Genomic DNA, 14,986 nt, shown 5'->3' with positions numbered 1-14,986 from the left:
TCAGGGTTCTGACTGATAAAATATGCTTTGATACAATCTGAATTAAGTATCTTGGAATACAGCTCGTTTGGGCAAAAATCTGACACGTTTTGCTTCTTGCCTCAGCTCAGCATGAAAGCCACACACAAGATGTTGGCATCTCCCAGCATGGAAATTCTGCTTTTTGGCCAGTCTTAGTATCCATAGAAAAGAGTGATTCAGAAAAACTCAGGGAAGCTCCTGCAGCTGAGATTTATAGCCCTGCTTCTGGCTTGGTTTGGGAGCAGAGCAGTAGAGGATGGCTGGTTGGTGCAGAGCTCTGGTAGCCACATCCAGCAGACCCTGCCCCAGGGCTGGGATGTTCCCTCCCTGCCAGCACCCAGCTGCTGGCTGGCCTGCCTGCAGCCTGAGCAGGCAGAGCTGGAGCAGACACGAGGGTGTTTCCCCTTAATCATCCAGCCTTGGTCCTTGGAGCGAGGGATGGGCAAAGGAGGCCACAGTCTGAATCTGAAAAACTTCAACCATGTGATGCTTGGATCCCAGCTCAGTTTAAAACAAGTCAAGTGAGGGGGGAGGTAGGGATGAGAACTGCTTGTACCCTTTCTCAAAATCTGCTCCTCCTGTCCAGACCTGACACTGGGGGATATCTGCTTCACCAAAGGAGCCACCACAGCACCACAAGGAGCTGCTGCATGGAAGCACAGCCATGAGGAGCCTCTCCTGCACACAGCCCTGCAGCTGCAGCCTGGCCCTTTGGCTAGAGCATTGGGCAAGAGCTGCCCTCAGGGAGCCACAGGGATGTCACCCCACAAGCTCCAGCAGGGATCCTGCCTGTGCAGCCAGAGCTGAGGCACAAATAACAGCAGGAAACGTCTGGAGCTGATTCCTGGAGCTGCACAAGCGGCTTTGCCTGCAGAGCTCGATGGTGTCTGCTGTACTCTGGACTTTGGCTCATGGCAAGGTGAATTTATAAGCTTGGGATGGCTTTTGCCATCAAGAGCAGCCAAAGGGAAGGCAGCAGGAACAAGCCTTGGAGCCAGGGACACCTGGGTTTAGCTTGGGCAAGATATGAGATGTCTCAGGCCACTGCTGATGCCTTCTATGGCCCCAGTCCATGCACTGGGACTGGCTGAACTCGACACAGGGGGGGCAGCTCAGAGGCTGGGACAGCCTCTGGCAGAGACATGGAGCTGTCCCTTGTGCAGGTTTCACACAAAAGGAATGCTGTGCAAACAGGACTTCCAGCAGAGCATGATGCTAAAGACACAGCTCCTTGCCTGGAGCTGGAGATAGGGAGAAGTGAGAGCCCTTCTACCCACAGCTCCCCATTTGGGAGCTGAGCTCCTTTCATACAATGAGAGACATCAACCAGGCAACAGATGCTTTAAAATGTGACCAAAGCAGGTTTACCTTGTACCCAGCAGCCAGAAAGGCTGGACTGGAACCATGGAGGAGCCCATCAGCCTCTGAGCTCCAACCCCCTGCTCTGCATCACTGAGTCCTCACCTGGCCCGTGGTTTCCCAGGGATGGCAAGCAGAGTGCAGGGGGCATCACAGCCACACAGGGGCCTGCAGGCAGTAAATGAAACCAGGGGAGCTGTGAGGAGGGAAGTGGGCACTGCAAGAGGTTTGGGTTTGCACAAGACAAATCCTGTGTGTGCCCGTGAGGAGCAGGCTCTGAGGGGTGGTGTGGGGCACATGCAGCACCACAGCACTCACTCATCACCAGCTCAGAAGTGTGGTGTGGGATGGGTTTGGCTCCTCATGGCTTGGCACAGCTCTCCAGGGGTACCCAGGGCTCCCAAGGCAAGGGGAATTCCTTCCCTGGCTGTTACATTCTGCTGGCTGAAAACATCATTGCCAAAAATTACAAAGGGACACCTTCCTCCATCCTGGGTGCTCCTGCACCTGCTCCTTCTTTGTATCAGTCCTTGATAACAGCAGGTAATGCTCACTGTCACTGGCAGGTAAAATGTGTCTGCAAGGACAGAATTACTGCACTGGACATGAGTCTGCAGGCTGGAAGCAACAAGAGGAGTGATTTATGGTGACAGAAAAGTCACAAATTGGGAAGAAGCACCATGAAATGGGAACATCAGCTGAATTTCAAGGGAGAGGCAGGAAGCTGATTTCATTGCCCTGCAGTTGCCAGCTCCAAGCACGAGACACTTGGAGCAGCTACTGCCCAGTGGCCTGGGCACCAACAGCCAGAAAACACCCCCACAAACCACCACTCAAAAGGCACAAAGTGCCAGAGAAGAGCTGGACCTTGGACCTGCAGTGACTGTCAGCTGGAGGAGGAGTGCAAACACTGATTACAGCCCACAGCTGTGGCCAGGGAGAAAGGGAATGAATGCTTCCCAAACAAATCATCCCCCATGGCTGCATGAGGAAGAGGAGGGTCAGATCCTTCTCAGTGCCAAGGCCAGCAATCAGGCTAATCATCAAACACACAGCAATGCCAGCACTCTCCATTCATCATCCCATTTTCTCAATGCAGTCAGTCTCTGATGCCTCATGAGATTAATGAACAAACAACTAAATCAATACAGTCATCTCAATCCCTTCAGGCCACAGGCTGTGAACAACACAACTTCTGCCTGAAAGAAGTATCAATGTGGAAGAGATGCTCCCAGGAGGGAAGTCCAGCACCCAAAAATTAACACACACACACAGAGAGGGGAAAGGTTGAGCAGTGCCCTGGCAAACAGATACAGAGCAGGTCCTCCCTTCCTACAGCTTCCTTATGGTCTCCTCCAGCATTGCCAGATAGCCTGACCCTCCCCAAAGCCAGGCACTGAAGGAGTGTTTTCATTCTCTGTGACAGGCTGGGAAAAAATCTGAGTTTATTGACTCGACAAGGGGGCTGCTCTGCAAACATCAGTGTCTGAGGGCCTGGGGCTGCTCTCCAGCCCTGTCAGCAGGGAACCTCAGCAGAATCCCTCTGCTGAGAGAGGAGTGTGTATGAGAATGAAAGTAAATTAGGTCTGAACAAGATTAACAGGGATTTAATTGAACTATGTGAACTGGAACTCCAGTCACGAGCTACTTATTAGTCTGTCTCAAGGGATTGTGCTGCTGGCTCTGGGGGAAGCACAAGGATGCATTGTGAGCCTGGGACAGCTCCAGGGGACAGCCATGGCCACAGCTCTGGAGAGGAGCATGGCCAGAGAGGCTGAGCTGCTTCAATGTGATCAGAAACTGGGGAAAGAGCTCTCAGCCACGTTTCTTCAGAGCTGGGGCACGTCCTGCTGAGGGACAGGAACCCTGTGACACACACCAGCAGAGGAAATCCTCAGCCAGCTCCTGGCTTTGGGTGGCACAGCAAGGTGTGGCTGCAGAGGTGCTGCCTACTGGCAGGTACCTGGAGACAGACCTTTGAAAACCTCCCCTTCAATAAAATTGACTTAATGAGGTCTTCAGCTCCCTTTGGGATGTTAATTACAAAACAGCCTGGAGAAAAGTGCTTGGGAATTAAAGGAGTCGCCACACTAGTCCTTCTCTGCTTTGGTTTTCTGGTGAGAGAACCAGCAGACACTTGCCAGAGTTTGGCTACCAAGAACCAACACACACTTGCCAGAGCTTGGCTGCCACATTGGTCTCACTGCAGCCAAGAAGAGCCACCAGACAGCCCCATGCTCCAGCCATGCAAACCTGAGCTCCTGAGAATCCCTTTTACCAGCCTACTGAATCCCCACCTAATCCCCTGCTTGCATTGGTAACAATCAATGCCTTTACTGGGGATACCTTCATGGGGGCAAATTGATTTAGTCACTGGCTGGCTTTCTCCCTCCTTCCAGGAAGGTGAAGCAGTGTTAGGAAATAGTTTGCTACTTCCAAGTCAAACATAGATACAGATGCACACATGCCTGACAGTATTAACTAACCAATTTCTCACAGATTAAAGGATCTGAAAGGATTTCCCTTAATGGATCATTTTAATGAATAGGTTATTTATGTCCCTGTGTTCCTATAGTCTGGGAGTTCTGGCAGCTTTCACAGTGAAATGTGAGGGAACAGACAGCACAACTTTAAACACAGATTTCTTTTATAACAAAGATTCTGATGGCATTTATTACACATTTCAGGATAAACTAAAATACATGGGTTATTGGTAATCTCTACATACTCTAAGTTCAGCAAACAAGAGCATTCAAATAGGTATAAAGGTGTCAGGAACAGAGTGGGGAATTTCTCTTCATCCCTCTTCCCCCCAACAAAACCCAAACCCCAACATCCATGATTTCTACTGAGCAATGAGTGAGCAGCCTGCAAACAGCTGGGTGTGGACATTGATGCAGCAGCTGCTGTTTCAGTAACAGCCACACAGTGCCCACTGCTAACTGGTTCTGAGCTGCAGAAGTGACTCTGTATTTTGGATAACCTGTGTCCTGTGATTCCATTAAAGCATTAACTCCCTGCTTTAGGTAACCTGCAGAAAGCTGGGATTTACATAAAACCATTCTCATGTATTAAAATGGAAAGAGTGATCTGCAGTTCCTACTCAGGGCTTTCCTTTGCCCTGCAGATCAGAGACAGAGCACAGGTCCATCATGGAAACTCATGGCACAACACTGTTCTTTGTTATCTGCGTGGGAACTTTTTGTAATATTTCTTTGTACTGAGAACTTAAAGCAACTTTAGAGTGCTTGTGTCTCCTATGCTTTGTTCTGTCCTCCTAGTACTGCCTTCATGTAGCTCAAAAAAAAAATTATTTAAAAAGCAGAATTTAAAGCAGAACTCCAAGCTGGATTTTAAGAAGTGCAACTTGGTGCCAGCATTCTGGCAAAGAGCATCAGAGAGCCTGGAGCAGGGAAGTCAGAGCCACACTGGTTCTGGGATCCATCTGTCACCCCCAAAAACAGCAAGAGTGAGCAGAGGACAGGGCTGCTCTCAGCACTGATGGTTTCTGTGAATGTGCTGCTCACCTGCTGTTACAAACACACACCTGGGCTCACCAGGCATTTGTGACTCGAGGATGGGAGTCTGTGTATGCAAAGAGGATCACAGACTTGCAGCCCTGCCAGGGAGAACCCTTCCTTCAAAGCTGCTCTGAACCCTGGGTGCGCCTCAGAGAGCAGGTTCTCCTCCCATTGACTCACTCCTGATCAAACAAACCAAGATGTGAGCTGGCATCAGGAAGCCTGAGCTGCTCTGCAGAGACTCCGTGGCTACGTCACCACCTATCTCCTTCCAGTCCTGTCTAGCCATATTTAAATCCAGCCCTGGATTGTCCCTGGGCCTGGAGAGCCAGAGCCTGAAGGAACACAGTGTCTGTGTCTCCTGCCATGCAGCCAGGGTACACAGCTGGCCTGCCACCCCTTGGATCTTAAAATACCTCATCTCCTCAGGCTGAGAAGGTGTTCACCCTCAGGAGGAATTCAGCCAGGAGAGATGGAGCAGACCGTGGCAGGGAAGGCAGGGAGGGGATTTGCAAGTGCAATGATGCCCAGCTGTGCTGAAAGAGAGCCATGGTCAGGGCTCAGCCAGCTGGCAGGAGGGTTTATCCCTTTTTATGGCACAGAGAGGCAGAGCAGGCTGATGCACCACCAGAGCACCAGGCTCCCACCTCAGCAGCTCCTCTCCAGCACCTGGTCTTCCCAAGTCTCCAAGAACAACTCCCCTAGCATAGGCATTAAATTCTGCACCTTCCAGAGTCCAATTGTTTCCTGATTCCTGTAGTCATTGCAATCCCCAGCACAGTCTCAGTTCCCTGAAATGTACCTGCTTTCAAAGGTGGGAATGGAAAGGAAGAGTGCATGGGTGGGGAAACAGCGACGCTGGGGAAATGAAAGCTTTCATCTCCAGCAGTCTGGAATCTGGTGAGTTATTACCTAAAGAATTAAAGAATATGACAAAGGCATTATGATTAAGCCATAAAATGCAGCTATGTATTTCAGACTAGATGACAACAGAGATGAATACAAAGCTGTGTAGTGTGGCATTCTTGATCCATTTGATCCCTCTGCCTTCAAAAAGCACAACACAAACCGGTATCCAAAGCAGCAAACTCATGCTCCACTTTCCACAGGGACTTCACTACAAATCCCAGCCAGCAGGGAGGAGCCAGGCCAACAGCCCTCTCTACCCACCAGAACTGGAAGAAGTCACTTTAATGGTGACTGACACATTAATCAAGTCAAATGAAGTCCTGGATATGTGAAGTTCTCTTTGCTTGTAAGAAATCTATGGCAGAACCCCAACCCTTCCACTCTTCTAAGATTCTTCTCCCTTGCCCCTGAAAAGTAAAAGATGGCAATGCCAGAAAACCATTAAGAGAGTTAGTTGCCTTTGATGTTGTCTCTGAGGAAGCACAATTATAGGTGGTTGTTTGGTCTTGGCAGGCTCATCAGTCACACCTCTATCGTTTCTTTTTGGTTTCCTTCTTAGGTTTCTTGCTTATCTGTGGAGCAGTTGCCTTTGGCTTCTTCACTGGCTCTGAATTCTTAGGCTCAAAACTGTCAGAGTCCTACAAGAATCAATTAAGAAACAGTCAGTAACTATTTTTTTACCATTTGCTAACAGGTTGCATTGGGGATTCAAGTATAAACCAGAGGAAACAAGTGCTGAGTATCTCTGTTGGAACACACTGATGTCAAACTGAGGCCACATTTAATGAGACTCAAGCAGCAGCATCTCTGCTCCTTCTGCATGTGCTTTTTGATGAGTGTGAGTTTCTGCACAGAAACAGCTTGTTACCAGAGATGCCATTAAAACCTTAAATAGCTAAAACAGGCTTTGGAGAAGAAAAACTTTGAAGGCAAGAAGAAAATCAACACTAAATGAAAACTATTTGAATTAGGAAAAGATAACATATAATCACCAGGATACATGGAAACAGGCAGCAGGCATTTCTGCCAAACATTAATCACTATCATGTGCAAGACAAAAAAAAAATTACCCAAAGCAGCATTAAGAATATAAAGTTGAGAGCCTCTAAAATCCGAGGAGGGAATTGCAGGCAAAGCTTTCTTCACCTGGACTAACAAAATACTGAGATGTGATGCTTGTTTCCTTCAGAGAAGATGAGAGATAATATTGCAGCCATGGGAAATAAAACCTAGTTATCTTGTGAAAACACAAGGGAACAGTGCCAGTCTCCTCTGAGAAAGCACACACATCCAGACTGCCTCCTTTCATTAAATGCATTTGAGTATAAATATTGCTTTAGCATCTTGGGCTCTCTCAGCCTGAGTGTGCCAACTGGAAAAGGACACACAAAAAATGGCTGAGCAAGACGTGCGAGTTCCAAGCTTCCCAGCCAGAACTCCAGATAATGGAGGGGGAGGCAGCATCTGACAGTGTCCTTTTAATCAAAGAGCTTGGTTCAAAGTCTCTCAAGTTCCTGGGCTATTACAGCTCACATCTGTGTGGCTTTCCAAGGAAGGAGACTTGGCTGGCTTTCCAAAGCTGTGATCAGTGCACAGGGAGCTGGTTGTTACTCAGGGATGCAGAAAGCTGCTGCCATAATGTGAACACTGCTGCCTTCTAATGTCCAAACTTTAAAGTTTGAGGCTCCCAGGCAGCAAAGTTCCCCAATATCCTACCTAGACTCAAACATCATTCTCAGGATCTGGAGGGGCAGCCTGTGGTGTTTATGGTCTTGTTTACAGGTCATATGGACAGCACATCAAGAGAACGGTTTATATATGGAGAAAATAAACATTAGACTATGCAAACATCAAGGCATACTACAGATGTAAGCAGTAAAAGGTCCTTGAGCCTTATTTTAACTGGGGGCTGGACTCCAGTTTCCCACTCCAGACCAAAGCTCTCACTCTTTCCAACTTTCAAAAATGGGGTTACTTGGTATTTCTCAAAAATTTACTGGGGAAATGATAGACTCTGACAGACAGGTGCTGGTGGCTCCAGAGTAACAGTGCAAAGGTTGGTCTTGAAGGTCTTTTCCAACCTGAATGATTGTAAGATTCTAAGACTTGCAATGCCACTGCATGGTGTCCAACAACTGCCTGTTCCTGTGGCAGGACAAGCAGGAGGGAGCATGACCCATGGCAGGACAGCATCACATCACACCAGCAGTTAAAGGTGGAAAAATTGGATCATGAACTTGCCCTTCCCCCAAGAGGTTGAAAATTTCCAGTCTTCCTCTGCACAGGAGGGAGCAAACATGGAAATAAAAAGTCTGAAAACAAAACTCTCCGGGCTGAGTTGCTACTGAAAATATACCATGAACATCTGTATCAAAGCACCAAACCTGCATCCTGATCACCTTGCAGCCCTGAAATACCTGTCCCCAGCACCAAAGACATTTTTCTCTTTAATGAGAAAAGCCAGGAAGATGCAGGACATCCCTCAGTCTAGAGGAACAGCTCACCTCAACTTCAGCTTCACCTCAACTTCACCTTTCAACTTCTCCAGTGCCAACTACACCAAAGGACCCTTGGGCAGTGAAAGGGATGCCAGTCCAGAAAACTGCTTTCCTCACCTTTAGGAGATACTAGAAATCTCATCTGCACCTTGCTTCCAGAAATCACACAAACTCAAGCCCAGAGTCCCTTCCTGAAGGCAGGTCCTGCCAGGGGATGTCCTGCCTGGCAATGAATGAAGGAAAACAGCAGCAGGATGACAACAATATGGGTTGGGACAAAGCCTTCTCTTGCAGCCAGGAACTGCACATGCATTTAGCACCTTGTCAGTGCTTCAGGTTGCTTTTTTCACTGAGATCCTGGCTCAGATATTTATTCCTGACTTTCCTATCTGGTGGTAAATCACAAGATAGAAGCTGGTGGAGGGAAAGCCAGAGGGAAGGAAGGAGACTGAACAATGAAACTGTCACCAATCCCAGGGGCAGCTGTGTCTCCATTAGCCACTCAACATTCCCTCCCATCCCATTTTCCCTGACTCTGCCCATTTATATCAATATTAAAGAGCACTACTCACTGCCTTGTGGGACTTGGACACAGGCAGGATGATGGCAAGCACACAGATCAGCTGGAAAATGGCTCCAAAGAAGAGTCCATAGCGCAGCACATTCTCCATGAACGTGGGCTCAGGGATCTCAGGTGGGGAGAAATCCAACTCTGCAGACATTGTCAGTGCACCCTTCTCCTCTACTGCTCTGAGGAAAACTGGTTACTGCAAGGGGGAAAATACAGAGCAATTTTTTGCATCATCTTTTCTGGCATTTGCTTTCTGTTATCGAAAAATGACAGACTCCCTCATGGAGTTTGGAAGATCCTCTTGATCTACTGGAGCAATAACAAAAAGGAAAATGAAAGCTGTGTTTAATTTGGGTGTTTGTCACCTGCCTACAAAAACAGCACTCAACTCCTGGTATTAGGCCATTTGTGGATGAGGAGCAGACAAAATACGACCCATGTTCATAAAACAATAAGGGAAAAGCTTAATAAGCAAGAATAAATTTCTTCCTGAAGCTGATCACACATGCAAGGTGATTACTACTTACTTTTACTTATATTGTCTCTGTGGTCACAGCCTTGTTGTTTTAGATGCTGTACAAACCCAGCAACTTGAACCACACAGAAGCAGAGCTGTTGAAGGCAGAGGAACAAGTTATGTGTACAAATTTAAGTGTGGCTTTAGTGGCTGGTTACACTAAGCCTCATACAACTTAAAACAGTCTCCCAGGTAGTTTGTGGCAGAGTTAAATATTGATCTCCTGGGTCCCAGGCTTCTCAGCCATGAGACCATCCTTCCTTCCTCCCTTTATCTTCTGCTAATGGAGTTGTCAATTTGTCCTATGAATGAGTAATGGCTTTTTACAACGAGGGAGAACTCTCCTGCCAGAACTGCTAGAGTAAGCCTCAGGAAGTCCCCAAAGGGAAATCCAATTAGTCTGAGATGCCATCACACTCAGCTGTGATTAGTGCCCCACTCAGTTTTCCTGGCCTGGATGATCCCAGTGTGCATTCCCTGGATCAGCACTGTTCACTGAGAGCCACAGTTCTCTGTACCACTAAAATTTGGGTCTGACTGAGTTTGTGTGCTGAGTTTACCCCTAGGAATTATCTCCAAAGCAGGAGATATCTCTGCATTTCTCAGGCTGGGAGGAGACTGTTACAATCTACAGATGTGACCCAGTCCAGAAGGATGGTAAATGTGGCAAATTCCAGCAAAGTAATAGTTGGTAAATTTGAGAATCAACTCAATCCACAAGAGGCAACTATCACCTGGTGACACACTAAAGGGAGAGGTATATAAATTAAAAAAATAATTATTTTGTTTTCATTCAGCTGAAACACAGAATGTTATTTTGAATTTTAGGACAGGAGAACATTTCCAACTTCACAGACTGCCAGCCACTGGAATAGAGAGACTGTGGAATCCCTGCTGCTGGTGATTCAGAAGAGCAGATCAGACAAGCACTGCCCTGGGATGGGTGTGGGTATATACAACTCTGCCTTTGAACCAGGAGATAAGAACAGGTGACCTCTCGAGGTCCTGTCCAGGTCTGTACTTCAGTGAAGGAAAATGTTTTAAATTTTGATTCAATCCCAGTCAGCAAGGGCTGTGTGGGACCTGTACATGAAGTCAGGACACACTGACCCAGGGCTCAGCCAATGGCTGCTCAATGCCTGAACACAGCCTGCATGCACGTGGCTCATCCCAACTGCTTTTGCCTTTTAAATCATCTCTCCCAGCCCACTAAGGCAGCAGTTCCTAAACAAGACACAGAATCACCTTTGAATTGCATTTATCTCATCTGGGTATCTTTTGAAAACATTATTCTTGCCTGACACTGGCCCCAGTCCTCAAACACAGCAGGAAGGGAAATTCCTTCATTCCTCACCTGGAGTCTTCTCAGGACGAACTCCTGCTGATAACCCCAATTCACACACCTGAAACACAACACACAGAGATAAACAGGAAAAGGAAACACAAACAATGAAAGCAAAAAATCCTCTGTCCTCATCTTCTACAACTCTCCCCTCCTTTCCCCTCTTCTAGCTGACCTTCCCTTAAGGCATCAGTAAGTTAGTTCCCCTGTTAGTTCTCTAACAAATCCTGGAGCCATGACCAGCACTAAGAGCTCTCCTGGCAGCAGCTGCCACCACCATTTGAGGCATGAAACCCCATGAAACAGGGTCAGAAAACACCTGGCATTGTGCTCCAGCTAATTACAGCAGTATCCTTGCTTGCTCAGGGAACCCATGCTCTGACCATTGATTTTCCTGCCATCACTGGAGCCCAACTCTGAGCAAAACTCCAGTTTTAAAAAACTCCAGTGGTTCACACAGTGCCCAAAGCCTCTGCCTTGCACCTAAACCAACAGGTCTCTGGATGGTGGAGCCTTCCTCCCTGTTCCCAAGAAGTTCAGTTTCATCACTTATTCCTCAGATAACATCTCTTCTTCTCCACAGGTTGTCAGCTGCCTTTCTCCTCAGACCACCTCTCCATGGCCGCACTTAAAGCAGCTCTTCTTAAATTGCTTTTGAAGATGAATACTCGTCTGTCAGACCCTGAGAGGGAGCTGTCCTTGCCCCTCCAGTTTATTCACAAGGTTTGATACCCAGTGAATGAGCTGGAGGAGTGGGCAGAGCCCAGAGCCAGCCAGGGCCCCTCGGGGCTGCAGCTCCTGCTGTGCTCAGTGACAGCATCACAGAGGATGTGGCTGTTCCCCACGGCTCAGGAACAGCCCCTGTGATAAATAACCAACATATCCCCACAGCCCCTGTGATAAATAACCAACATATCCCCACAGCCCCTGTGATAAATAACCAACATATCCCCAGGATCAGGGCCGTGCACCAGCCAGGAGAGACTCCAGCCTTTCTTCTTGCTGCACTGTGTTTCCCAGCTGGTGTCCTCACCTGGCACTACATAAATAACGGGCAGAGGGCAAAGTCACGGGAACAGCTCAAGTAATATGTATTAACTTCTTCTTGGTGTGGAAATAAATAAATAAATAAATAAATCTGACAATTAAAAGAATTGTCAGAATTTTTACCTCCTCCGTCAAAGGACGGGGCAAAAAAAGCTCAAGTTGGAATTTTCAAAAGGCTCAGCAGGTGTCGGGATGGAGCCTGGGCAATTTTTACCGGGTGCTCCTGCCCGCGCCGCTGGATCCATGGCCGAGGAGCCCAGCCTGGCACAAGGGCCGGGGGCTGGCAGCCGTGCCCGGGCTGTGGCAGAGCAGCTGGGCAGCCCCAGGGAGGGGACACCGCTGTCGCCATCCCTGTATCCCTGCATCCCTCCGTCCCTGCCGGGCCAGCCCCGCGGTGCCGCCCGGCCCCGCCAGGACCAGCGAGCCCCCCCGGCCCTGCACTCGCTCCCGGGGAGATGCTGAAGCCACCGCCGCCCCTGGCCAGTGCCCCGTGCCCGCAGAGCCCCGCCCGGCCCCGCTCACCGCCCGCTCCGCTGCGCTCCCTGGCCCCGCCGCCCCGGAACGGCTTCCCGGCCGCTGGAAGCGCTTCCGGCACGGCCCGGCCACCGCCCGCCCCGGCCCCGCCCCGGCCCCGACCGTGACAACCATCCCGGCAACTGCCTCTGGCCACCGACCGTGACAACCATCCCGGCAACAGCCTAAGCAACCATCCCGGCAACCATCCTGGCAACCATCCTGGCAACCATCCCATCAACCATCCGGCAACCGTCCCATCAACCATCCGGCAACCGTCCGTGACAAACATTCTGGCAGCCATCCTGTCAACCGCCCTAGCAACCATCCTGTCAGCCATCCCATCAACCGCCCCTGGCAACCATCCCTAGCAACCACCTTAGCAACTGCCCCTGGCAACCATGCCAGCAACTGCTCTGGCAACCTTCCTTGGCAACCATCCCAGCAACTATCCATAGCAACTGCCCTGGCAACCGCCCTGGCAACTGCCCCTGGCAACCATCCCATCAACCATCCCTAGCAACTGCCTTGGCAAACGCCCCTGATGACCATCCCGGCAACCATCCCGGCAACTGTCCCTGGCAACCGTGCCTAGCAACTATCCCAGCAATCATCCCTAGCAATGGCTCCCAGCAGCCATCTGTAGCAACAGCCCCTAGCAACCATCCCATCAACAGCCCCTAGCAACAATCCCATCAACAGCCCCTAGCAACCCGCCCACAGCCACCCTGTGCAAGCACCCACACCCCCTGTGCACTGCGTTCCCAGGGCAGCCTCAGGGTGATGCAGGGCCTGGGGCAGCAGGGGCAGTGGGGGCCTGGGGGCTGCCCTGCCGTGTTCCTCAAACCCCCTGAGGCCAATCAGCCCCATGGTGCATGGGCCCAGCCCAGCTGTGGGAGCCTGTGGGTCCCTGGTGGGTCACTGAATCCCTGAATCAGTGAGGTTGGAAAAGACCTCTGAGATGATCCAGTCCAACCTATGACCCAACACCACCTTGTCAACCAGACCAGGCCACTGAGTGCCACGTCCAATCTTTCCTTAAACACCTCCAGGGACAGTGACTCCACCACCTCCCTGGGCAGCCCATTCCATGTCTAATCACCCTTTTGTCACAGACATCTTTTATGAAAAATCTTTTCCTTAGGATTTTTTCTCCTGAGAGGCTGAGAGGCCTCAGGAACAAGATGTAAGCAATGGTTATCTGCTGCTGTGGAATGCAACAGGTGCATCTGGGATTGGTCTCATGTGGTTGTTTCTAATTAACGGCCAATCACAGTCAGCTGGCTCGGATTCTCTGAGAGTCAGAAGCTTTTGTTATCATTCCATTCTTTTTCTTGCTTGCTAGCCTTCTGATGAAATCCTTTCTTCTATTCTTTTAGTATAGTTTTAATATAATATATATATAATAAAATAATAAATCAAGCCTTCTGAAACCTGGAGTCAGATCCTCGTCTCTTCCCTCTCCCCAGGACCCCTGTGACCACCACCACACCCTTTCTGTGAAGAAATTCCTCCTGATGTCCAACCTACACCTCCCCTGGTGCAGCTTGAGGCTGTGTCCTCTCATCCTGGCTGGGTGCCCATGGTAGAAGCACCCCAGGCCTTTACACCTCAGGCTTAATGCACTCACCCCCTAAATCCCTGTGAGGGTTTTAACCCCACCATCAATTCTGTGGCCTTCCAGTCCTGGTGGGTTTCTCTTTATCCACAAGGTTTTCACCTGCTCCCTTGACATACTCTGGCAGCAACAATTAAGATGTGCTTTTGTCTTTGCTCTTGACAGGGATTTTATTTTTAATGTTCTGTCCAGTTTCCGGCTCTGAACTGGAGGATGGCTCCATAAGATGAGCTACAAAGGGGGAAATGCCCTGGGCTCTGTTTTGCTCTGTTTGTGGTATTTAAGGAATCTGATTTGTTTTGCCCTTTTCCTATCCCTAAACTATCAAAAGTGCCAGGTTGGTTTTTCTGCAGAGCTTTATTACCAGAGAGCCTAAATACTTTGGGGGAAACCTAATCAGTTACTTATCTACTGAGGAAGTAAGGTATGGTATTTGTAATAAAAGGATTTTCTAGGCTGTTACCAAGCATTTGAATTAAATGGATATTAATGATAACAATTTCAAAGATTTTTAGCAATTGGATTAGATAATCCTTCATGTTTTTTAGTGCAGAAGACATTACAGACAACTGGAGAACACTGCTGAGTGAATGGCAGAAGCCAGAGACATTTATACACAGAAAGTTCCTGGCATAATAATCCTAAGAGAAAATTACTCTTAAATGGAGCTTCTCCTGCCCCTGGTGAGTGACTAAGGGATAATGCCAGAGCTCAGGAAAGCAGTAAATTCTGCCCTTTCACCTTCTTACCTCTCTAAATGTTTAGGATGAAAAAAAAAATCACTGAGAAGGGAGAAATAATTATTGAAAATGTCAGGAGGGATCTTATCAGAATGGATTAACAGACAGATTAAATTCTTCCCAGTATTACCAGTACACTGAATGTGCTGGTGCTGCTGTCCACACACCTTCTCACACGCTTCAGTCCTCTCAGATGGGGTTTGCAGGCAAAGGGGGAAAGACCTTTGTTACTGTATATTTTAATCTTTTTCTTTTCTCCCCAACAGAAATGGCACAACTCACTCCAAGCAGAATTAGGCAGGTGAAATGTTCAGGTTTTAGGCAGCTCCT

At 48.8% G+C, this 14,986-nt stretch overlaps 1 protein-coding gene across 1 annotated transcript; it reads right to left on the bottom strand.

The window, feature by feature from the left end:
- Positions 1–4,021: 4,021 nt before the first annotated feature.
- Positions 4,022–12,403, bottom strand: MANBAL (mannosidase beta like). The gene is made up of 4 exons (XM_054644428.2): positions 12,308–12,403; positions 10,751–10,799; positions 8,881–9,075; positions 4,022–6,448 (listed from the first exon to the last, which is right to left on the bottom strand). Exons 3-4 carry the CDS (start codon positions 9,028–9,030, stop codon positions 6,341–6,343), a joined length of 258 nt encoding a protein of 85 aa, XP_054500403.1. The 5' UTR covers positions 9,031–9,075; positions 10,751–10,799; positions 12,308–12,403; the 3' UTR covers positions 4,022–6,340.
- Positions 12,404–14,986: the final 2,583 nt, after the last annotated feature.

This window comes from Agelaius phoeniceus, chromosome 17 (assembly GCF_051311805.1).
Source record: "Agelaius phoeniceus isolate bAgePho1 chromosome 17, bAgePho1.hap1, whole genome shotgun sequence".
Taxonomy (NCBI): Eukaryota; Metazoa; Chordata; class Aves; order Passeriformes; family Icteridae; genus Agelaius; species Agelaius phoeniceus.
The sequence above is the reverse complement of the archived record's forward strand: the minus strand, read 5'-3'. Positions and strand labels throughout refer to the sequence as shown.